The sequence below is a fragment of the Macrotis lagotis genome, chromosome 1, assembly GCF_037893015.1.
Source record: "Macrotis lagotis isolate mMagLag1 chromosome 1, bilby.v1.9.chrom.fasta, whole genome shotgun sequence".
Classification (NCBI taxonomy): Eukaryota; Metazoa; Chordata; class Mammalia; order Peramelemorphia; family Peramelidae; genus Macrotis; species Macrotis lagotis.
Window position 1 is genome coordinate 611,171,237 of NC_133658.1, and position 26,477 is coordinate 611,197,713.

Sequence of the window (26,477 nt, forward strand, 5' to 3'; positions counted from 1 at the left end):
TTTGAGAGAAAATTTGTTTTTATATCTTTCTACCTCTCTGCCCCTTCTCCTCAAGAATACCACCCTCAATGAGACTTGGGAAAGACCTTAGCTTAAGAAGGCTAAGGTCTCCCACTACATTCAGTGACAACCCTGGTTATCCTTATTCCTATCTTGCAACTGGATACAGTTGACTCTGGAGGAGAGAGTAAGGCTGATGACTTTGCATAGCCCCCCTCATTTAAATCCAAGTCACTGGAAGTCATGGAATCACCTCCCTGAAGTCATGGTCCTCTTTGGGAACAAAGGATAAAAAACAGTAACAAGCAACAACCAGTCTTTCGTTCATTCACACCAACAGCCTCAGGGTCACCATCATTTCCTCACTTTTATTCATTCTGCACATCTAATCTATGTTTCTTATTGTTTCTACTTTTACAAGATCTGTTATATTTGTTTCTGCTTTTACAAGCTCTATTTTTTGTTTCTACTTTCACAAGATCTCTTACATTTGTCAACATATCTGCATTCGTATAGTCACTACCCTAGCTGAGGACCTGATGACCTCTATCCTAGATGCCTTTTAATAGAACTTATTGTCTTAAGTCTCCCCACTCCTTCATTTCAAATGCTGAAGTGATTTTTCTTTTTTTTTTTATTTTTAGAAAAGGTTTTATTTATTTTGAATTTTATAATTTCCTCCCCAATCTTGCTTCCCTCCCCCATCCCCTAAAGAAAGCAGTTTGTTAGTCTTTACATCATTCTCATAGTATACACTGATCTAAGTTGAATGTGATGAGAAAGAAATCATATCCTTAAGGAAAAAACATATAGTATGAGATATAGCAGAATTACATAATTCTTAAATTAAAGGTAAAAGTCTTTGATGTTTGTTCAGAGATGGATATGCATGACTTATTTGAGAAACAGTTATCCAATAAGATGAAACTGGATATATCCTTACCTGGGAGAAAGACTCTTAATAACTCTCAATCATTGTAATTATAGTAGAGAGAATAACCAGAAGTGATGGACACTCATGACCTTTCTGTGACTCAGAATGATTTAAAAACAATGCCTCCTTAAAAAGTAGGAGAGTAAAGAGATGGGAGGATGGAGGAGACTGAATGGGGTAAATCTCAGTTCATTAAGATGTACAAAGGACTTGTTGCAATAGAGGGGGGGGAAAGGGAGGAGGTGAGAATCACCTGAATCTTACTCTCATCAGATTGGCTTAAAGTTAACATACACACACTCAGTTAAGTTAAGAAACTTATCTTACCTTTAAAGTGTTAAAAAAAAAAAAAGGGGGGGAAGGGGGGAGGAAAGGGGGAATCAACAGAAAGAAGGGAAGGAAGAAGGGGCAAAGGGAAAGGGGGAAAAAGGGGGAGGGTGGTTGGATATAGGAGGGCAAAGACACTGAAGGTGGTGGTATTCAGAAACAAAACACTGGGGAATATGGATAAAGGGGAAAAATGCAAATAGAGGAAGATAATATGGAAGGCAAGAAAGAGTTAGTAATTATAATTTTGAATGTGAATGGGATGAACTCTCCCTTAAAACATAAGCGAATGGCAGAATAGATTAAAAACCAGAATCCTACAATATGCTGCTTACAAGAAACTCATTTGAAGCAGAGAGATACATATAGAGTAAAGGTAAATGGTTGGAGCAAAATATATTTTGCTTCAGCTGAAGTGAAAAAAAAGCAGGGATAGCAATCATTATCTAAGACAAAGCAACTGCAAAAATAGATATTATTTTAAAAGCTAAGGAAGGAAACTATGTCCTCCTATACAATAAAGTGATTTCAATACTGAATATGTATGCACCTAATGGGATAGCATCCAAATTCTTAGAGGAAAAGCTAAAAGAACTACAGGAAGACATAGATAGCAAAACTCTACTAGTTGGAGACCGCAACCTTCAGCTCTCAGGTTTAGATAAATCTAACTATAAAATAAACAAGAAGGAAGTTAAGGAGGAAAATAGATTGTTAGAAAACTTAGATATAATAGATTTATGGAGGAAATTGAATGAGGATAGAAAGGAATATATTTTTCTGCAGTTCATGGCACTTACAAAAAAAATTGACCTTGTACTAGGGCATAAAAACCTAATAATCAATTGCAGAAAGACAGAAATAGTGAATACATCTTTCTCAGTTCACAATGCAATAAGAATCATATGCAGTATTGGGCCAGGGAGATGTAGACCCAGAATTAATTGGAAACTGAATAAACTCATTTTAAAGTATGAGTGGATCAAACAACAAATTAAAGAAAAAATTAATTATTTTATCCTAGATAATGACAATAATGAAACAAAATACCAAAACCTATGGGATTCACTCAAAGCGACTGTCAGGGGATATATTATATCTTTAAATGCTTACATGAATAAATTAGAGAAAGAGGAAATCAATGAACTCAATATGCAACTTAAAAAATTAAAGAACAAATTAAAAACCCCCAATTAAATTAGAAATTCTAAAAATTAAAGGAGAAATTAATAAATTAATAAAAGCAAAAGCAAAAAAACTGTGAATTAATAAATAAAACCAAGAGTTGGTTTTATGAAAGAACTAATAAAATTGATAAACCTCTGGACAATTTGATAAAAAAAAGAAGAAAATCAAATTGATAGTATCATAAATGAAAAAGGTGAACTCACCACCAATGAGGAGGAAATTAAAGTAATAATTTGGAGTTATTTTGCCCAATTCTATGCCAATCAATTTGATAATCTAAATGAAATGGATGAATATTTACAAAAATATAAGTTGCCCAGGTTAAATGAAAAGGAGATTAAATACCTAAATAACCCTATCTCAGAAAAGGAAATTAAACAAGCCATTATTGAACTTCCTAAGAAAAAACCTCCAGGTCTGATGGATTCACAAGTGAATTCTACCAAACATTTAAGGAACAATTGGTTCCAATTCTATATAAACTCTTTGGAAAAAATAGGAGAAGATGGAACTCTGACTAACTCTTTCTATGACACCAATATGGTGCTGATATCTAACCCAGGAAGAGTTAAAACAGAGAAAGAAAATTATAGGCCTATCTCCCTGGTGAATATAGATGGAAAAATCTTAAATAAAATCTTTGCAAAACAATTACAAGTTATCACTAGAATAATACATTATGACCAAGTAAGATTTATCCCAGGAATTCAGGGTTGGTTCAATCTTAGGAAGACATTAGGATAATTAATTATATCAACAACAAACCTATCAAAAATTATATGATTATATCAATAGATGCTGAAAAAGCTTTTGACACATACAGCACCCATTCCTACTAAAAACACTAGAGAGTGTAGGAATAGATGGACTGTTCCTTAGAATAATAAGCAGTGTCTATCTGAAATCATCAACAAGCATTATATTCAATGAGGGGAGACTAGAGGCATTCCCAATAAGATTGGGGGTTAAACAAGGATGCCCATTATCACCACTACTATTCAATATCGTATTAGAAATGATAGCTTCAGGGGTGGCTAGGTGGCACAGTGGATAGAGCACCGGCCCTGGAGTCAAGAGTACCTGAGTTCAAATCCAGCTTCAGAAACTTAATAATTACTTAGCTGTGTGGCTTGGCAAGTCACTTAACCCCAAGGCCTTGCAAAAGCAAACAAACAAACAAACAAAAAGCTTCAGCAATAAAAGAAGAAAAAAAATTGGAAAGAATTAGAATTGGGAAGGAAGAGACAAAACTCTCACACTTTGCAGATGACATAATGGTATACCTAGAGAATCCCAAAAAATCATCTAAAAAACTACTAGAAATAATTTGTAACTTTAGCTAAGTTGCAAGATATAAAATAAACCTTCAAGGGCAGCTAGGTGGTGTAGTGGATAAAGCACCAGCCTTGGAGTCAGGAGTACCTGGGTTCAAATCCGGTCTCAGACACTTAATAATTACCTAGCTGTGTGGCCTTGGGCAAGCCACTTAACCCCATTTTCCTTGAAAAAAAAACAAAAAAATCCTAAAAACCTAAAAAAACCCTAAAATAAACTCTCACAAATCTTCAACATTTCTATATATGACTAGCAGGATACAGAAGAAAGAGCTACAAAGAGAAATCCCATTCAAAGTAACCTCAGACAATATAAAATACCTCAAAGTCTATTTGCCAAGGCAGACTCAGAAACTTTTTGAAAACAATTGCAAAACACTTCTCACACAAATAAAATCAGATTTAAATAAGTGGGCAAACATCAACTACTCATGGATAGGTTGAGCTAATATAATAAAAATGACAATCCTACCAAAACTAAATGACCTGTTCAGTGCCCTACCAATCAAAATTTCAAAAAATTACTTTAATGAGTTAGAAAAAGTTGTAAGCAAATTCATATGGAGAAATAAAAAGTCAAGAATTTCCAGGGATTCAATGAAAAAAAGTGCAAAAGAAGGTGGCTTATCCCTACCAGCTCTAAAATTATATTATAAAGCATCAGTCATCAAAATTGTCTGGTATTGGCTAAGAAATAGAGTGGTGGACCAGTGGAATAGACTAGGTGCAATAGCAGGAAATGATTATAGTAATCTACTGTTTGATAAACCCAAAGAGTCCAGCCATTTGGGATAAAAACTCTTTCTTTGATAAGAACTGTTAGGAAAATTGGAAGTTAGTATGGAAGAAACTTAGATTAGACCAACACCTCACACCATATACGAAGATAAGATCAAAATGAATATGGGACTTAGATATATAAAAAACAATATTATAAGCAAACTAGAAGATCAAGGAGTAGTTTACCTGTCAAATCTATGGAAAAGAAAGCAGTTTATGACTAAGGAAGAAATGGAGAACATCACTAAAACAAACTAGATAATTTCGATTACATTAAATTAAAAAGCTTTTGCACAGACAAAAGCACTGTAACCAAGATCAAAAGAAATGTAGTCAACTGTGAAACAATATTTACAACTAGTATTTCTGACAAAGGACTAATTTCTAAAATATACAGAGAACTGAGTCAAATTTTTTTTTTAGAAAAAGCCATTCCCCAATCGACAAATGTTCAAAGGCAATTTACAAATGAGGAAATCAAAGCAATCCATAGAAAAATTGCTCTAAATCATTACTTATTAGAGAAATGCAAGTTAAAGTATCTCTGAGGTACCACCTCACACCTCTCAGACTGACCAATATGACCAGAAAGGACAATGATCATTGTTGGAAGGGTTATGGGAAATCTGGGACACTAATACATTGCTGGTGGAGCTGTGAACTCATCTAACCTTTCTGGGGAGCAGTCTGGAATTATGCCCAAAGGGTAACAAAAATGTGTATACCCTCTGATCCAGCAATACCACTACTGGGTCTATACTCTGAAGAGATGATGAAAAAAGGGTAAAAACATCACTTGTACAAAAAATATTCATAGCAGCCCTGTTTGTGGTGGCAAAGAATTGGAAATCAAGTAAATGTCCTTCAACTGGAGAATGGCTTAACAAACTGTGGTATATGTATGTCATGGAATATTATTGTTCTATTAGAAACCATGAGGGATGGAAATTCAGGGGAGCCTGGAGGGATTTGCATGAACTGTTGCTGAACCAAATGAGCAGAACCAGAAAATCATTGTACACCCTAACAGCAACATGGGGGTGATGATAAACCTTGATGGACTTGCTCATTCCATCAGTGCAACAGAGACAATTTGGGGCTGTCTGCAATGGTGAATACCATCTGTATCCAGAGAAAGAATTGTGGAGCTTAAACAAAGACCAAGGACTGTTACCTTTAATTTAGAAAAAGAACTAATATCTTATTGTCTGATCTTGCTATCTCTTATACCTTATGTTTCTTCCTTAAGGACATGATATCTCTCTCATCACATTCAATCTGGATCAATGTATACCATGGAAACAATGTAAAGATTGGCAAATTGCCTTCTGTGGGGGGTGGGGAGGGAAGTAAGATTAGGGGGAAAAATTGTAAAACTCAAAATAAATAAAATCTTAAAAAAAAAGAAACTCATCTGAAGCAGAAAGATATAGAGAGAGTAAAGGTAAAAAGTTGGAGCAAAATATATTTTGCTTCAGCTGAAGTGAAAAAAGCAGGAATAACAATCATTATCTAAGACAAAGCAACTGCAAAAATAAATATTATTAAAAAAAGATAAGGAAGGAAACTATATCCTCCTAAAAGGTACCATGGACAATAAAGTGATTTCAATATTGAATATGTATGCACCCAATGGTATAGCATCCAAATTCTTAGAGGAATTGAAGGAGTTACAGGAATATATAGACAGCAAAACTGTACTAGTAGGAGACCTCAACCTCCTACTCTCGGATTTAGATGAATCCAACTATAAAATAAACAAGAAGGAAGTTAAGGAGGTAAATAGATTGTTAGAAAACCTAGACATAATAGACTTATGGAGGAAACTGAATGAGGATAGAAAGGAATATACTTTCTTTTCTGCAGTACATGGCACTTACATAAAAATTGACCTTGTACTAGGGCATAAAAACCTAATTGCAGAAAGGCAGAAATAGTGAATACATCTTTCTTGGATCATAAGGCAATAAAAATCACATGTAATATTGGGCCAGAGAGATATAGACCCAGAACTAACTGGAAATTGAATAACCTTATTTTAAAGAATGAGTGGATCAAAAACAAATTAAAGAAAAACTTAATTATTTTATCCTAGATAATGACAATAATGAAACAACATACCAAAACCTATGGGATACACTCAGTTTGGCTGTCAGGGGATCTATTATATCTTTAAATGATTGTATGAATAAATTAGAGAAAGAGGAAATCAATGAACTAAATATGCAACTAAAAAAGTTAGGGAAAGGACAAATTAAAAACTCCCAGTTAAATACCAAATTAGAAATTCTAAAAAATTATAGATGAAATTAATAAAATCAAAAGCAAGTAAACTATTGGACTAATAAATAAAACCAAGAGCTGGTTTTATTAAAAAACCAATAAAACTGATAAGCTCCTGGTCAATATGATTTAAAAAAGAGAAAGAAGAAAACCAAATTGCTCTAGTATCATAAATGAAAAAGGAGAACTCACCACCAATGAGGAAGAAATTAAAGTAATAATTTAAAATTATTTTGCCAAACTCTATGCCAATGAATTTGGTAATCTAAATGAAATGAATGAATATTTACAAAAATATAAGTTGCCCAAGTTAAATGAAGAGTAAATTAAATACCTAAATAGCACTATCTCAGAAAAAGAAATTCAACAAGCCATTATTGAACTCCCTAAGAAAAAATCTCCAGGGCCAGATGGATTCACAAGTGAATTCTATCAAACATTTAAGGATATGATTTCTCATATATATTCTATATAAACTATTTGGAAAAATAGGTGAAGATGGAACTCTGCCTAACTCTTTCTATGACACCAATATGGTGCTGATACCTAAACCAGGAAGAGCTAAAACAGAGAAAGTTATAGACCTATCACCCTGATGAATATAGATGCAAAAATCTTAAATAAAATCTTAGCAAAATGATTACAACAAGTTATCACTAGAATAATACATTATGACAAAGTGATTTTTCCAAAGAATAAGTCTGATCAAATCACCTCCCTACTCAATAAACATTAGGGGCTCCTTCTTGCCTCTAGGATCAAATATCGACCTTTCTGATTGGCATTTAAAGCTCATCACAGCCTATATAACCCTGCTATCTTTTCAAGCTTCTTATACTTTACTCCTCTCCATGAACAATATGATAGTTAAGCTGTCTAACTTCCACTCTATCTGTCATCTCTGTCTGCACTGGTAAAGGAGTATTGTGAGCATAACTTCTACTCTTCTTTCTCCTTTTTTTTTCTTTTTTTCTTCTTTTTTTCATTATTCTTCTTCTCCTAGCAAATTGAGAATAAGTCTCAATTTGAGAAAATTGACTTTGACATATTAATTGACTTTGACATATTTGACATATTAAAAATTTTCACACTTGTCCAGTTACCTTAACTTAGGTTTAACAAATTCCCTGCTCCCAGAACTCCTGACAAAATTTCAAAGATAACAAAATTTTTGTATCCTCCTTATCTATAGCATTCTCTTGCTTATTCCTAAAATATCCACTGTGCTTATATTGTTGTCTGACTGTTCTCAATATCCCATCTCATTTAAATTTGGTTTTTCTAAAATTTTTTTTCTCCTAGCTCTAGTCAAAATATCCATTCTCTGAAAACTTGCTCAGAGTAAATAAATTCATACTAAAATATGAGTGAAGCTTAATATTATAAGGGATGGGGCATTTACACTTTACAAAGGAATTGGGAGGGGTGGCTAGGTGTCCTAGTGGATAAAACCTTGGAGTCAGGAGCACCTGGGTTCAAATCCAGTCTCAGACATTTAATAATTACCTAGCTATGTGGCCTTGGGCAAGCCACTTAACCCCATTTGCCTTGCAAAAACCTAAAAAAAAAAAAGGAATTGGGATACCTCAGACTAATTTATAATTGGCTGAATTCATTTTAATTTAACATTGATGAAAGTCTGCTAAGGAGAAGGCATTCTGCTAGGTTCTGGGAAGGATAGGAATGCAATCTGCCTTTAGCCACATTCAAAGGTAAATGAGAGACTTAAGGGGAAAGCACTGACTTAGATTTACATTACCTAAACTCTAAAACTTGACCTTCTTCATCTTTGGAAAAATGAGTTTTTGATAGGAAAAACGAAAAGTCAAGCAAGCAGGAAGGAGAAGGCCATTTGCAAGCAAGAGAAATAAGTACAAAGCCATGGACAGCAAATGGCTTTAGTCTATAATGAGCAACTGAAATTGGTCCGATGCTGATTTGGAAGATAGATGAGTAATACTTTCTTTCCTAGCTTCCTTCTACTCTCCAGGGAAGAAGTGGAGTGGCCCTGTGGGCTATTTGCTCACTTTTACTTCTCTGGTTCCCTCTGGAAACTCTGGTCTTTATTCTAAATGCACACTTTGGTTTCTGAGCTTTTAAATAGGAAGAGAATGCTGACCACTGACATAAAACCCAGTGGCTCATGAATGTAGATGAGGTAGGGAGAAAAAGAGAGATAGAGCAACAGAGAGAGAGAGAGAGAGAGAGAGAGACAGAGACAGAGACAGACAGACAGACAGACAGACAGACAGACAGAGAGACACAGAGACACACAGAGACACACAGAGGTGGGGGGGGTCTGTATTTAAGAAAAATAAAAATTTTGCCCAGATATGGCTAGGGGGCAGAGCTATCAAGGGAGAGACCAGTATTGAATTGCTACAAACTGGAAAAGAATGCAATTATAATATTCAATGATTTTTAAAAATATGCTGATAAAAACCTAGAAGTCCGGGTAGGCATTTTCATTTCCTTTGGAGGCAGCTATTTGGTGGGCATGGCTTAAAAAAAGTCATACTCTGTGAAGGGAAGGGAAATACATGACTTTCAAAAGAAATTGCTCCTGGAGGGGAGTTGCCAGGGAAGTTACACCTACTTCAAGGGAGGTGGAGGAATAAACTCTCAGAGTAAACTCAGATAGGTCCTCTGACTTAGGAGATGATTGGCAGTTCAGCATGCCTTATTCATAGATAAAACTCCTCTGCCTAAATAAAATTTATTGGGCCTTGGTTCAAACTGTGACCAGTTGTCCTGCTTCATATCTGACTACTGGACCCAGTTGTCTCCAGAGATAATAGTGAAGCTGATGACTTTGCACATCACCCTCTCACTTAAATCCAAATCATTTGCTTTTCATGGCATCACCTCCCTGATATCATGGTCTTCTTCTAGAAAGAAGGACAAACAACAAACAGCAACAAAATTTAGAAAGAGAAAAGGTTTATGTAAATGATTGTAACAAAATAGGAGATAACTATAAAAGGATTCTGAAATATACTGAGAGTAAAGAGGAGGGAGAGATCACTTCTCAAAGGAAGGAAATCAGGTAAGACTTCATGGAGGAGGTGCTATTTAGTCTGAGAGTCTCTCAATAATTTTGACAAGTGAAGATAGGGTGATAGCATTGTAAGCATAAGGTCCAGTTTATGAGGTTAGGTACACAAGTCAGAAAGCAAAAGACATTCCTAGGGAATGAACAACATATAGTCTAGTTGGACTAGGACATAAGGTTGAGGAAGGAAATTTGCTTGACCAGGGATTAGTGTATTTTAGTAGAAAGACCTAAAATCAGATAACTTAAGGTTCTAATTTCACCTCTGATACTTAACTGCCCCTCTAACTTTAGGCATCACTTAATCTCCATGCACCTCAGTTTCCTCATCTGTAAAATGATGGAAATGACTTAGATGACCTCTGAGGTCCCTTCCCAATCTAGATTCATGATCCTTGAATGAATGCCAAACTAAGTAAGAAGTTTGGACTTTATTCAACAAACACAGAGGGTTCTTAAGTAATGGAGCAATACAATTTGAACAGGCTGTGTGCACACTGGAAAGATTAGGGACAGGGAAGTCAGTTAGGAAGCTACTAGAACAGACTAGAAAAGAGGGCATAAGATTCTAAAGTATGATGACATTGGAAATAGAAGATTATGACAGAAAGGAAAGTTATTATAGAGGTATAATCAGTAGGACTTGGTGACTGGTGGAATGTAAAACCTGAAGAAGAGGAAGTTAAAGATGAACTGGAGGGTCAGGGTTTGAGCCTAGGTGACAAAAGAACACCTTTATCAGGAACAGGATTGAGATGTCAAGAAGGAAAGATGAATTTGGTGTGGAAGTCACAATTTCAAAATATATTTCAGACTTATTTCATTCACATTACACTCTCTCAAAAGTCCTCTTTCCATTTCTTGCCTCTAAATCTTTGTGAATCCTGTGCTTGGAATGTTCTCCCTCTTTATTTAGGAAGTTTGGATTAAAAGATCAGTTTAAATTCTACCTATACAAAGTTTTTCCTTATTTCCTTATCATCACTTCTCCTTACCCCAAATTCCTACATTTGCCTCACATGAATCTATTTTCTTATTTATGTGCAAATTACTCCAGTGGAATATAAATCCTTGGAAAGTAGGTACTGTTTTCATTTTTGTCTTTATATTTCCTGAGCCTGAAACAGCGGTCCATCTGTTTCAGTTCTTTCATTTTAGTTAAAGAAACTGAACATCATGAGTTTAGTTTTGATTATAATGATGATGATGATGATGATGATGATAAGGAGGGCAATTACCCTCCAGACCTCTTGACACTCCACCTCACTTCAATATGTACATAATACAGATTATATTTAACTTGCCAGAAGTAAAATAGAATATATAGCTTTGCAGGTCTCATCTTTGCAAGAGGAACCCAGAGCTTAATCTAAGCAAAGACTCACTAGGTGGATACATGATTTAAAATAGGAAGCTTGTAGGCAGACTGTTGGGGGATCCAGTGAACCTGAAGTCTAGAAGTCCTGAGTTCAAGTTGTATTTGATCAAGTCATAGAAACTCTAAATTTTCATCATCTGTAAAATAGCAATCATCTCATAGAGTATGTAAAGAATGATATTAGTAAACACTATATAAATGCTAGCTATTGCTATTTTTAATCAAAGATTTAGAACTAGAAAGTATTTCAAAGGTCATTAGTTCAAACCCTCTCAGTTTGGGGAATTAAGACTCAGGGAAATGATGTAATCAAGATCATTCAAATTTTAAATGTCAGAGACTGGACTTGAAAAACCAATCTTCTTATTCCCGGTGGCCCAGCATTTTCTACTACATACCCTAATCAGCTCAAAAAGTATGTCAGAGAGGGACACAGAAAAGGATAATCTAATCAAAGTGAGTTAATTTCACATTTTGAGGGTCTCTCATCAATTGAGGTGAGCATACAAAGAAAGTATGTATAATCTAAGTGGATAATTCCAGAGACACAAACGTCATTCATTGCATAGCAAGCTCTATATCCCATTCCAAATCACTAACTGACCTAATAAATGAAATCAAACTACAGTATTATTGATTAATAATAATCACTTCCACCTAACAATCTTTTTGTCTTCCAAGCTCCTAAGGTATTGTCTGATCTATTCATTTGACATGTATTTTAAATCTGATATTTATGAGAAAATTTTCATGTTCTCATTGTAAACTCCTTGAAGGTAGGGACCATGTCTTCTACTTCTTTTTAAATCTACAAACTAAAATAAACAAACAAACAAAAACCCAGAGGTAATTAAATGAAAAAAGAAGTGTGGTATTAACTCTAGATGGAGGAGGCTTTAGTTTTTACTTTTTTGTACATGTCTGCAATAGGCAACAACAGATAAACTAAACTATATCTACCATATATTCAATGATTCAATACATTCTACTTCTGAAGTTTTGTAACATTCAATAGTCCATTAGAACATGGGAAGAATTTATCTTATAACATTTGTCATTCCTAAGTTATAGTCTTTCTTTCGGGTTTGTTTTTTTTTTTTTTTTGGCCTTCCACCAAAAGTTCAGTCAGCTAGCTCACCTGCCTTGCTCTAACAAAGATATTGTACAAGGACAGGCGGAATTGTGTCAACAAATGGGTAAACCAAAGTGTTTTAAAGGAACAACTGAGTGTTGCCCTGGTTTCCAGGAAAATAATAAAACTTTTATCTCTAGTCCTCAAGGGAACAGTGCCTTTCTTTGAAGCTCAACCCAACTAGCTTAACCTCCAGAGGCAGGTGAATGAAATATTTTGTAGCATGAATATTTCAGTCTATTTTTTTTTAACTCACTGCTACTTACAAGTTCCAAAATGATTCACCTTAATGACAAATCTAATCATATTACTGCCCTTATGGAGATCAACTTTAATGACCTCCATCCAAAGCCTTTCAAAACTTTCCCTGAAACTATCTTTCTACCTTCATTGTATGCATTCTGGTCCAGGAATCTGGAGGATGAAATGCCCCAAGGGGCAAAAAAAAAAAAAGTACAAAAAAGGATGGAGAAGAAAAAGAATTAGGTTTTTTAGTTTAAAGGTTGAAAGTAGTAAGAATTTGGGTAGAAAAAGTTTGTGGATTAGTTAAAACATAAATGGGGCAGAAATTGACCAGCATTGAACAAGATGATCTCTCTGGCCCTACCAATTCTGATATTTTTTTGGTTCTCTGATTGCATAAGTTTCAAATACGTATTTCTTAATTTACTCATTCAACAATAATTTGCTGTGTGTTCATGGACACACAGATGAAAGACAATTCCTTCCCTCAAGGAACTTACATTCTTTAAAAAAAAAATAACTTTTACTAATGTCTTTTTTTATTGCATCACTCATTTCTGAAAAATACTGTCCCTTCTCCAATTGAATGTTCCCTTAAAACAAAGATAAGGAGTAAAACAGAAACAGTCTATATATAGTGATTAGTCTGTCTGCTTATTGTCTTCTCCATTAAGCTGTGAATTCCTTGAAGATGGGCTGTTTTGTGACCTTCTTTTTATCCCAGCACTTATTAGCTCAGTGCCTGATACATAGTTTTGTTGTTGTTTAATTGTTTCAGTCATGTCTGGCCCTTCATGACCCCATTTGGGGTTTTCTTGGCAAAGATACCAGTGTGTTTGCCATTTCCTTCTCCAGTTCATTTTACAGTAAGGAAACTGAGGCAGATAAGTTAAGTGACTTGCCCAGGGTCACACAAGAATCTTGAGATCAGGTCTTCCCAGTCCAGTGCTCTATCCATTGTGCCACCTAGCTGCCCTAATTCAGAGAAGTGGGAAAACATTCCTATTAAGTGGAAATGTTTTGGCAGTAGGAACAAGTATATTGTCATTTAGATCAGAAACATGAGGGAAATATGGTATAAAGCATGAGTGGACTGACTTTTGCTCCAAGTAACATCGCCTTTTCTCTTAAAATCCTAGACATTTTGTTTGATCTTCTCTTTTGGGGGAATGGCAGATTTGATTTTAGGAAAATTATTTCTCATGAATACTAGTTGTTCTTTGGTATCAAAGAGGACCACACCAACCAACCAAGTGAATGATAGTGTGTCTTGAAGAATATCGAGATTCAGACAATTGTAAGAAGGAAAAGAAGAGACTAAAGGGAGAAATTGTACATCAGGGAGAAGGCTAGTCTAGATTTTTGGAGTGTGTAAATCAACTTAAAGGTCCTAAAGAACTCATTAACTTGTCATACTTTATAGCTTTATAGAATAGAAAATCACATTATTCACAGTATTTATGGTTCATCAATAAAATGTTAGCTTCATGCTAAAAAAAGCTAACAGCCTTTTGTTTGATTTATTTGACACTTAAAGATAAAGTTAATTTAATCTGTTTAGCATTTGGCTAAAAGGTTTATACTCAATTTACTCTCAGTTACAAACCCCACCCTGTACAATCCACTCTAATTCACTTCTGTTCAATTCAGCTTCAACCCACTCATTTTTTTTGTTTATTTATTTATTTATTTATTTTTGCAAATTTACTGGATTGTAATCAGTGATTCCAGGGATGGTGTCTAAATTTTGCATCTTCTTTAACACTTGGCAAAATTCTATGCACACAGTGGGTACTTAACATATCCTTGTTAAATTGAGTTAAATGAAGAAACAGATCCAAAGACACAACACTTTATAGTTAGCAGAATAATCCAGCACTGTAATTTCTGGTTTGATTATTTATCTTCACAGTACTTGTTAGTTCACTATGTATCTCAGACTTCCTAAGATTGTGAGAAGAGTGGATGAAATGAGACTATTGAAATTTTTTTTTTTTGTTTTGGTTTGCTTTGAAAAAGAAAACAGTATCAGAGAGTTGCAGCACAGAATGGATTTGGGCAATATGATCATATATCCTGAGCTTTTATTTCCTGCTTGGATAATGTATCCCCTAAAATAGCCTTCTGCTAAGGCTCCCCTTATTTTTTTTTTTTTTTGAGGCAATGAGTAATTTGTCCAGGATCACACAGTTGGTAAATGTTAAGTGTCTGTAGTCAAATTTGAACTTAGATCCTTCTGACTCCAGGGACAGTGCTCTATTCACTGGGTCAATTAGCTACCCATTCTGCTAGGTTGTGTTCCCTTCCTTCAAACCTTCCAGTTTCTCCTGTCTCCCTCTTTCACTCCTGCTTTCCCTTTTTCCTCCTCCCACTTTTCTCTTTTTCCTTCTCTTTCCAAGGTCTTTATCCCTGTCTGATATCTCTTTTCCCTTCAATTCCACCCACCCCACCCCTCCATCTCTCAAAACTTTGGATGTGAAGTCAGACTGCAGTCATTAAAATTAAAAGAGGAGTCATCCAGCCTCTGTGGGCCTCAGTTGCCTTATTTGTAAAATGCAGGGGTTGAATAAACTAATTTCTGGTCTTTTCCTATTCTGATATTCCATGTTTGGATAATTCCTGTCCCCCTCTTCCTCTCCTCTCTCTTATTTCTCTTTTTTTCCTCTCTTCTCTCTCTCTTCTTTTCTTTTTCTCCTTACTCTGTACAGTAAGAAGGAAGTACTTATCCCTGTGAGGGATACATAAGTAAACTAATGAGATGATTTGCCTAAAATAGCAAGAGTTGGAAGTGGCTGCTCAGTTTTCCATACTCCCTTTTCAGATATCAGAAGTTTTTCTGGGCCCCCATTTGGGGAAAGGAGAAAGGAGAGAGGAGAAAGGAGAGAGGAGAGAGGAGAGAGGAGAGAGGAGAGAGGAGAAAGGAGGGCTCTTCATAAGAGTCTAAATATTCTGTAATGAAAAATAGAAGTTGTGAGTTCAAAGTACAGCTTCCTACCTATTATTACCTTTGTGAAGTCACTTGGCCACTGCGGGTCTCAATTTCCTCACCTGTACATAGAAAGGTTTCCGACTAGATTGATCTCCAAGATCCTTCTACTTCTAAATCGTATTCACTTCATCTGCTTCAAGACTTGGGGAATTACGGTCTGGGACAGCCTGTGCCTCCGACTGCTCCATTCCACTGGAAGATTGAGGGTCCTACAGGAAAGACTCCATCATTTCGCCCTCCACTCTCCCTCCCTCCGAAACTCTAAGCGCTGATACTTATTGATAGGTTGAGCTCCTTGCAGTGACTGGCCACTGACGTCTCTTGGCGGCGTTCCTTATCTGGGGGCCAAGAGGCGTCACAGAACTGCGGCAGCTGGAGCCCGCGGAGCAGCAGAGTCCCAGAGTCCCAGTACTGCAGCCGAAAGCCTCCTGGGCCCGGGGCCGGGGCAGGCTCAGCTGGTGGCCCAGGCATGCCATCTAGGACAGAGTTGTCCTCTCTCAACCGAGGAACAAGGTGGGGAAAGTGAACTCATGTGAACAGCCCGGGGTTAGGTAGCAGTTGTCCATGACCTCCTCCCGGGGATGAGACTGGCTGCGTGCGAAAGTCTGTGGTCACCACCATGCAGACCTACAGCCTGTGGGTGATTCTCTTCTCTTGGGCTCCGCTAACCGTGAGTATTTTCATCTCTTTCCTCAGTCAAAGACCACCCTCCCCCCACCCCCACTCCACCCTGAGATACATTTTCGGATGGAGCCTGTGGAGACTACGCAGGTAATCCACCCAAACTTCTGATCGGCAAAAATCAGCCCCGCAGACAGACAGAAAGCTCCCGGCTGGTAAAGTTGGAAAACTGATTGGGAATCACTGGAGTAATTTTGAATGTGGTTGAAAAGAAACGCTTTTTAGAACTTAGTAGTTTGAAATTAGTGTGGCTTGACAGAAGCCACACTCCATTTCTGGGATTCTTTCTCTCCTTGTCCTTTCTCACCACCTCTTTTCTTCTTTCTCTGCCTTGCATCTTCCTTCCTATTTCTCCCCCTTCTCTTGTTATCTCTCTCCTTTTCCTGTTCTCTTTATCTCTCCCTTTCTCTTTGCTTCTCTCTTCCTCCCCCTCATTTTTATTAAATCCTTAAGTCTTGTATCCTGTTTAGCCTACAGGACAATATTCATCCTGAACAAATCTTGTCCAAGAAGCAGTAAGAAAGGCTGAGAGAGCCCAGGATAAAGTGATAAATACTTGTTTCTTCCTTCAAAGACAAGTTTGCTTGCTTCACTATGTGGAGTTTGTTAGCAATAGTGATTAATCAATTCCAGTGAGGGCTAACCAATAGTTCTCCATTCACTGGCTCCCACAGCTTGGAGACCTATTTCCCTAATTCTGGATAGCACTGAAATTCAAATCATTTCCAGAATGAAACTTGTTCAGAAAAGTTCCTAAAGAAGAAGAATCCATATCTTAGTAGTTTAGAACACTAACCCCCAGGAAAGTTTTTCTTGATATTTCACTGATAGTCCTCTTTGAGTGAATTATGACCTTGCCTCCTCTATGGATGAGTATGAGAGAACCCCCACAGGGCCAACTCAATCAATAACTTCAATGTCAGTTTCTATGCCAGGAAAGTTGGTTCTTTTTTTTTTTAAGTTGGCATATCTGTGACATTCTTGCAGAAGTCAATCATGCAAAGCTCTTCTGGTTAATGTTTTCAACTCACCTGCAACCTTAATTAAGCTCGCTGCCAAATAACTACTTTCCATCCCCACTCTTCACTGAAAATGGAGAAAGGACACCACATCTCTCCTCCTGATTCTCAAACCTGGCTATTTTGGTAAACACACACACATGTACACACACACACAGACACTCATACTGATATTCAGAGGCATAAATAAACAAGAAAACAACCACAAAACCACCTCTACCAACAAAATACAAATATGGATAATGTGGGATGATTCAAAACAGCAAAACTCAATTGGGAAGTTAAAACTGAACAAAGGTTTGTCCAAATCAGTACAACATTTGGTAAAGAATTATCTTTTACCTTGGTGCCTCTAAAGCTCCTTCTTGACTATTTCTAGCAGGTTTCCTCTCATTAGAGATTACCTATTTATCTCTAAGTAATCAGGTTTAGAAATTCAGGGCTAGAGGGATCTATGAATATGAAGAATTCAAAGAAATATGGGAAAACCTGTCTGAAGTGGCACATACCAAAGAAGGCTGAACCATAAAAGCCATTAATATTCCCACTAGATAAATGAAGACCACTTTAAACAGAAACAAAGTTAAAACTAAATTTAAAAACAATAATAGCACAAAAACATTAGATAACATTGACAATCATTTAGAAAGTGGTTACCTTTTTTTTAACAAATGAATTACTAAGGTGTTTTGGGTAATTACACTTTATGAGAGATGTTATCAAAAGCGCATTGGGGATTGCACTAATAAAGAGGGAAAAATCAGATCTTTTCTTTCAATACAGAGGATGTGAATAAGGTATGAGACTAAGGTGTAATTTTAGTTTTATCCCAGGATAGAAAAACAAATCTTCTGTATTATGTTAGGAATAATCTCCAAACCAAATTATAAGATGATGCCTTATCTTCTTAGAAAATCAGAGCTGGAAGAGACATTCAAATTCATCTAAATACCCACCTACCAGCATTTCATATATTTGAAAAAACTGAGACCCTACTAGAAAGCTGAAGTGCGCTCAGCCACAAATTATAATCTTGGGCAAATACCCAGGTACTATTTTATTATTTTAGTCTTCTATTTATATGATTGTAAATTGAGAGTGTTTAGACTATAGCCAAGCATCCTTCTAGCTAGGATTAGAACCCAGATTTCCTGCCCCTCAGTTTAGTGTTTATTTCACTGTGTTACATATTTTATAACAACTTATCTAATACTATTCATGTATCATTTATCATTTAATGGTTTCACATGTATTAAATCATTTATGCAACTAAATCATTATCTCCTCCAAGACTGGGATAGTGCCTTACATTTATTTTTATTTCCCACCTTGATTAGCATGAAGATCCTGATTAATAAGAATTGCTAAATTGAATGAAATTGAATGGAACATTTATTTATTGTTTAGTAATTTCAGACCCCACTAGGGTTTTCTTGGCAAAGATACTGTAGTCATTGTACATATAATAAGGAAAATTAGATAAACAAGATTAAATGACTTGCCCAGGGACAATTAATAAAGTACCATAGGTTGGATTTGAACTTAAGTCTTTTTGACTTCAGAAGCTGAGTTTTTATTCACTGAACCACCTAGCTGCCCCAGAAAATTTCTTAGCCTTCGACACTACAGTGAATTAGGGAGTTTCCATGTCCTATTACTTACTTACTTTTTTTTTTCTTTCCTCTATGGGGGAACAGGGCAGCTAGGTAGCACAATGGAAAGAACACTAGGCTTGGAATCAGGAAGGCTCATCTTCATGAGTTCAAATCTGACCTCAGGCAATTATAAGCCGATTTGGGGAAGATCATAGTTCTATTTGCCTCAGTTCCTCATGTGTAAAATGATCTGTAGAAGGAAATGACAAAGCACTACAATATTCCTGCCAAAAACAAAACAACAGGATCATAAAGAATCTGAAATGACTGAACAGCAACAATAAAAAGGGAAATCGATTTTTTAAAACCAAGGAGAATTTAAATAAGAAAATGTAAATAAGCAAAAGAATACTTTGAGAATTGGGAGGAACCATGTACAGTCACTGCCCATTCCCCTCAACCCTAACAGGGTTGAGAATCCTTTTCAACAGGGCATCAGAGGCAAAATTTCCTTGTTCAAACTAGATGTCTTTTTTCCTGAAGAGACAATTAAAGTGATTCATTTCCCAAGGAAGTGAATTTATTATTCTTCTCCATGTTTTTCCATAAGTCTGCCATAGAGGCGTCTAGGTGGCAAAGTGGATAGAACACTGGCCCTGGAGTCAGGAATACCTGAGTTCAAATCTGGCCTCAGCTGTGTGGCCTTGGGAAAGTCACTTAACCCTATTTGCCTTGCAAAAAAACCCCAAAACCCTAAAACATAAGTCTGCCATAAACAGTTTGCCCACAGTGAAAGAAACCATGTTCTCTCTAATTTTTAACATCTTGGAGATTTTAATGGCCTGTTTGTGTTGTCTTTTTCTGTGTCCCCTTTTTTGTTTCCCCTTTTCTCATTTTATATATGATGTCTTTTATGCTTCTTCTTCCATATGAGACTTGATTACCCCCATAATATTTATTTGAATTCACAATTATATAGCTTCACTATAGTCAAGAGAGGTACTGGCATTAGTAGAATGAACTTTTGTGGCAGTGAATAGTTGGGCATAATTACTATAACTGTTTCCAAATATTCTCCAGCTCATTTTTCTGATCTTGTTCAATTTTTGCCTCTCCTTAAAGTCCAACAATAACCTTCTACAGGATTTATATGTTAGTGAACTAACTTGACAGATTGACTATCCAAGTCATAGGAGAATATATTTGGAAGGGTTCTTTGAGGCCATCTAGTTCAACACTCATATTACAGTTCAAGAAATTGAGACCAAAAGAAAAGGAGGTTAACAGAAAAAAACATTGTACACACTAACAACAACATGGGGGTGGTGATCAATTTTGATGGACTTACTCATTCTATCAGTGCAACAATCAAGGACAATTTAGGGCTATTTGCAATGGAGAATACCATCTGTATCCAGAGACAGAAATGTGGAGTTTGAACAAAGACCAAAGACTATTACTTTCAATTTTTGGGGGGGGAAGTTATTTCATTATGTAATTTTGCTGTTTCTTATACTTTGTTTTTCTTCTTTAAGGATATGATTTCTCCCTCATCACATGCAACTTAGATCAAGTATACCATAGAAACAATGTAAAGACTAACAGACTACCTTCTATGGGGGGATGGGGGGAGGGAAGCAAGAATAGGGGAAAAATTGTAAAACTCAAAAACCTCAAAATAAATAAAATCTTTCTTTAAAAAAAAAAGAGGTTAAGTAACTTGTCCAAGGTTGTACAGGTAGATACACCTCACAGGCTTAATAATATGAATTTTTTATCCTCTTTTAAGACATGTTGTTTATAGTGTCATTTTGTTTGCTACTTAAATATCATTCATTGCAAGTGCTATAAAACTTAAAACTATTATGGACATTGTAGACCTGAAATGATTACTAGTTAATTGGATAAAGGATGTGTTGGAGCTATTACTTTGGGGTCAAGAAGACTTGGACCAATCTTGAAATATGTCAGGGCTGAGAATTCTTTTCAACAGGACACCAGAGGCAAAATTTCCTTGGTCAAACTAGATGTATATTTTCCATGTATATTTTTTCAATTAAAGTGATTCACTTCCCAAGGAAGAAAGGAAGGATAAAGTGGAATAAGAATGCATTCAGAATGAAAATGACTTAAAATGTCCTCCATACTTAGGTTAGATATAAAACTAGACAAATGCTAAGGTTGTATCCAATTTTAAAATTCTGTAATTTTGTGGTATCCAAGTTGCTGCTGTTCATTGGGTAAATAAATAATGAGAACTTGTTTGGTTTGGGGGTTTGGGGGGGAGGGTGGAATAGCCTGTGCTTATCAAGTTATGAAGAAATACATGGAAGTAATTAATACAGGAAAACCAGTTGTAAACACTGATATAATGGCTAACTGCTGCCAATGGGCAGTTGAGTCCAAGAAACTTGGGAATAGCAACAGCTCCCCCCTCCCCTTTCCCTAAGGTCCCTGGTTTTGCTTCTAGTATATTCCCTGCCTTCATCAACTAGGGAAAGAATCTTTTGTGACTATTGGATCTTGCAACTCTTACCAGGTGAGGTAGCCAGAAATGCCCCAGTTGCCTCAGCTACTGAAAATCTGGAAACAAAGTTCTCCCTAATCAAAATTCTTAGTACTACCAATGACTCAATGTCAGAGATCCAACATAGCTTCATTAATGGGAATGATATTTAAAAAGATGCATTACTAAATGCCTTACTGCTGCACCCTAAGGACCACAGAGCTTTTTATATGATTTGTATCTGAAACCTTCTATATGTGATCTGTCCTATTATAGAGAGAGGAAAGACTAGCTCTGCTTTTCTACTTGTATGCCAAGTGTTTTGCTTATAAGCATTAATTCTTCCCCTCTTTCCTTCCTTTCTCCCTTCCTTCCTTCTTTCTCCTTTTCTCCTTCCATGCTTCTTTCCCACTTTCCTTGCTTTCTCTCATTCTTTCTTCTTTCCTCCTTTTCTTCCTTTTTCTGTCCTCTCTATCCTTCCTTCCTTCTCTCCATCCTTCCTTCCTTCCCTCTCTTCCTTTCTTCTCCCTTCATGTTTCTTTCCTTCCTTCTTCTTTTCCTTCTTTCCTCTCTTTCTTCATCTTCTTCATTCTTTTCCCTTTCCTCCCTTCCTTCCTTTTTTCCTTCTTCTCTTCCTTCCACCCTCTCTCTGTCTTCCTTTTTTCACTTCTTTCCCCCTTCCTTCTTGCTTTCATCTCTTCCTTTCTCCCTCCCTCCTCTCTTTCCTTCATAGAGCTAGCACATCCTTAAAATAGATTTTGGTGGGCTTGTCTTGTACTCATTGATTTGATATATGGTATATCTTTGTAATAACAATCCTGTGCTATTATAGGATTCTACTGTAATATTGATAATGTGATTTTGGGAGAGCATAAAATAACTGAGGTACTTTAGTGTTTGCTGATTGAGGAACAAACAACAAAATAACTCATGATAATTCAATTGATGAAAGCTTTCTAAAGCATTTGCCTCACAACAATTCTGTGAAGTAGATATTAAAGAAGCTAGCTTAGCTTCTTTTGTTTTTAAATTGTCCTTTCCCTATTTCTTGAAGCAAGCATGTATTTCAATACTCTTGCTCTTTCCCCCCATTTTTTCACAAAATACATATTCCTGTGCCCTGGAAGATGTTGTCCAGCTGTTAAAGTCTGCCTACTTTAAGTGACCCTGATGTAACCTTTAAGTTCATGTCCTTGTCCATGTAACTGCTTGTGTTTTATAGCCAGATGACTAGATATCATGGAAAAAATATGGATCTAGTTAATATCCTGGGCGCTCTCTTCAGCTTAATACATTTTCTTCCTGTTTGCAGGAAAGTTGTTTGAAAATATCTGTTATGATTGAATGAATTAATGAATGAATGAGCAATTGTTTAGTTTTTACTATGTACAAAATGATGGTGAAAATAAAATAGATTATTAAGATAGCCTCTGTTCACAAGGAACTCACATTCTAATGGTGGTATGTTTAATTTGCCTTGTGAGATGGAAAGATCCCATGGTTTTTAGTGTTGACAACAAAGAAAATTAAAATACATCTTTCTTTTTCTCTTTTTGGTTTTCACAAGGTATTGGGGTTAAGTGAGTTGGCCCAAGGTCACATGGTTAGGTAATTATTAAGTGTCTGAGATTGGATTTGAACGCAGGTACTCCTGACTCCAGGACCAGTGCTCTATCTGCTATGCCACCTAGCTGCCCCTGATACATCTTTCTTAATGTAATTTGCTCTGGTAAAATTATATCTTTTTTTAAATTGATACAAAAAACTTAATTGATGGCAAACTTAACTGTATAAAACTAAGGATGTTATGGCAAGAACTTTCTTTTCTGGCTGTGGCCACAAAACAGTTGCCAGATTACATATTCATAGGATAAGGTTTTCTGGGATGCTAGCTACATGGACTAGACTGGAAGTAGAACAAGTGTTCTTGGGGGCTTTTACTTAGAGAAAGAGGGAGAGGCAACATGGTGTAAAAATAGCTAATATTTATATTATATGGTAAGCACTATGTTAAATGCTTTATAATTATTATCTCATTTGATAATTACAATAACTCTGGGAGGTACTATTATTATCATTATTTGACAGATGAGGAAACTGAGACAGAGAGAGATGAAATAACTTTCCCAGTATCACACAGTAAGTATCTGAGCACAGATTTGAACTCATGCTTTTCTGCCTCTAGACCTAGTGCTCTAAATTGTACCACCTTACTTCATAATAGATAGTGACCTCAAAGTCAGGAAAACATGGATTCAAATTCTGATACATTTGTCTGTGTGACTCTGGCTGGGGTAGTCGGGTGGTGCAATGGATAGAGCACTGGGCCTGAAGTCAGAAAGATCTGAGTTCAAATGTGGCTCAATCTGTGTGACCTGGGCAAGTCACTTAACCCTTATTCACCTCAGTTCCTCATCTGTAAAATGGGGACACACTGATGAAGGAAATGGCAAACCACTCAAGTATCTGCCAAGAAAACCCCCTGGTTGAATCCTTGGGGTCACAGAGTCAGATTTGACTGAATGAATGACCAAGCAACCACAAGCATAACCCTGGGCAAGTCCCTTGACCTCTCAGTGCTCTAAACTAGAGGTGTCAAACACAAATAGAAATAGGAGTCACCCTGGTGGTCACATATTGACTTATAAAAACTATAGCTTATACCAGTTACTTATAAATTACTTACTATACTGGCTAAAAGGGCAGCTGCCCTTACTCTAGTGAGTTAATAAGTAGCTGATATAAAAGAGTAATTAAAGGGGAAAAAAATGCAAGTCATATACAAATTGTCCCAAAGATCAAAAGAGCACAGTTTACAAATTGTATCATATATTTACCAAAATTCACATCTCCAGGAATATATGCTGAATCATCAGAAACCACCTAGGCCAGGCTCTCAGACCTTCTGGTTCTATTATATATAAGTCCTAGACAAATTCTCAGACTTTTCCGGAACAGATCAGCAAATCATCAAGAGGTGTTGACAATTTTGAGATGTGAACATGCTAACTTCAAAATTTTACTAAGTGTAAAATGATTTAGATATGTTAATGAACTAACCCCAAGGTGGCAAACATAAGAGTTAGTCTGTTCTATCAAAAAACCCTGCAAAAATGAGACATCAAACTCCTGCCTCTGGGCATTCTTGTATCTTCACTGGGTCCATGCTGCACTAGTCCAGGGTTCCGTAAGTAAGACTCTCTGCCTCCTCCTCTCTCTCTCCCCTCCACCTCCTTTTACCCGTGCTACTTGTGTCATCTTCCTTTGTACCCTCTTTGCCCCTTGTGTCTGTACCCTCTGTGACTTATTCAAATTTGATTACAGTTCCATTTCTCTTGTCATTGTAGGTGTTTCTAGAAAGTATCCAAAGAACTAGATATGCCTGCCCCATTTCATAATTTCATAAATTATCAATTTAAATCCCTAAAATCTTGAGATTGGCTCCCATATATGTGTGTGTTTGTCTAGCAATCAATATATCTATTTATCTTTATTCTAGCCTTTGAAAACTCTACTACCTTTCTTTTCTAAAAGAGATTTATGGGATTTAATTTTGTTACACTTTTAAAGGTTTAATAACTTGCCTTTTTAATAATCAATTGTCTGTGATAATTAATAATCATAATAAGAATAATAAAAGCTATTATTCTCTCCTCCTTATTCCCACCTAAATTTATTTTAAATATAATCCCTTTACTTCCACTAAAGACTTATTTTCAACCCTAATCATTGGTGGAACTAACCCTGACTTCTCACCAATTTTGTTATTAGAATGTAAGCTACTGCAGGTCTCATCAAGACTGTTTCTAGTGCAAAATTGAGAACATTTGTATTGTCTGTCATCCTAGGACCAATAGGGTTAAGTTTTTATATGCTCATCACCAAAAGACTGGCCACCAGATGATGCATTGATGAATACAATTTTTTGACCTCTGAAGTTTATACAGAATTAATTTGTTAAATAATGAGGGAAGGGAAAAAAGTTGGATAGGAATTTTCACCAAGATTAGTGGGGAGTGTGCCTAAACCATTTAAATCAAGGTCTTTTGTAGCAAGGAAATATTAGGTGACTTAATTAGACAAAAATTTATATATATTTATTGTAATATTACTATCTACAAAATAAATATGACAAATAATATTATTTGGGAGGGGAGAGAGGGAAAGAGGAGTAATTGTTACAAAATCAATTAAATTAAACAAAGGTATCAAAATTATCCCTATTTTAAAAATCGCTGTTCGGGGCAGCTAGGTGACGCAGTGGATAGAGCACCAGCCCTGGAGTCAGGAGTACCTGAGTTCAAATTTGACCTCAGACACTTAATAATTACCTTGGGCAAGTCACTTAACCCATTTGCCTTGCAAAAACCTAAAAAAAACCCCCACTTTTCTAGGAAGTTCTTAGTTTCTAATTACATATATTGGCATTTCCACAGTCATAGACTGTCCAAGGACAAAGTAACAAACATTTCATTCTCGACTCCAATAAGAGGGTTCATCTCTTATTAGTATCTCATAAATGACCCTGCCAAAAAAACAAAAAAGAATTCTGGATCATAGTCACTTTCTCTTCCCTCCTCCTCTCCCCATCACCTCACTTAGATGTTTTTTGATACTTTAACAATTTAAGATTACATTCCACTGACCTTCACTCAAGCTTACCTGGTAAAGCATATAACACATGGAAAAACCCATAACGATTAGATCCTATCAGTCTGATGATTACATGACAAACAAAAGCTGACTGTGATCAAGACCATAAGAACATCAAATTGCTTTTCTAGGTCATACCTATAGCTCATCTAGTCCAAGTTTCTCTTCCCAAGGCATACTAGGAGATATTTATTGTCTTCATTCCATCACTTATTGTTTCCATTATTATAAGTATCCATTACTTAATTAAATGTGAGGAGTTAATAAGGGCAAGCTTCTAACATGTCTACTTTCATTAAATTTTATCAGTGTTTGTGTATTTGGCTAAATTCTTCTAGAATCTTTTCATCTTTTTAACCACTAAAACTTCATAGAACAAGTTC

At 36.0% G+C, this 26,477-nt stretch overlaps 2 protein-coding genes across 8 annotated transcripts in view; one reads left to right on the plus strand and one right to left on the minus strand.

Annotated features, from left to right (window-relative positions):
- CFAP221 (cilia and flagella associated protein 221) overlaps nucleotides 1-15,860 on the minus strand; it is a 143,282-nt gene extending 127,422 nt beyond the window's left edge. For all 6 annotated transcript variants that reach the window (XM_074214991.1, XM_074214994.1, XM_074214993.1 and 3 more), the window contains exon 1: nucleotides 15,700-15,860. The gene's annotated coding sequence lies outside the window, so the exon portion shown is untranslated. The remainder of the gene's footprint in view (nucleotides 1-15,699) is intronic.
- Nucleotides 15,682-26,477, plus strand: part of SCTR (secretin receptor) — an 81,964-nt gene continuing 71,168 nt past the window's right edge. Inside the window, exon 1 of one of the 2 annotated variants that reach the window (XM_074214996.1) lies at nucleotides 15,682-16,310. In XM_074214996.1, the coding sequence (XP_074071097.1) occupies nucleotides 16,260-16,310 (51 nt within the window). In that variant the 5' untranslated portion in view covers nucleotides 15,682-16,259. The remainder of the gene's footprint in view (nucleotides 16,311-26,477) is intronic. The other variant, XM_074214995.1, reaches the window with a different exon arrangement.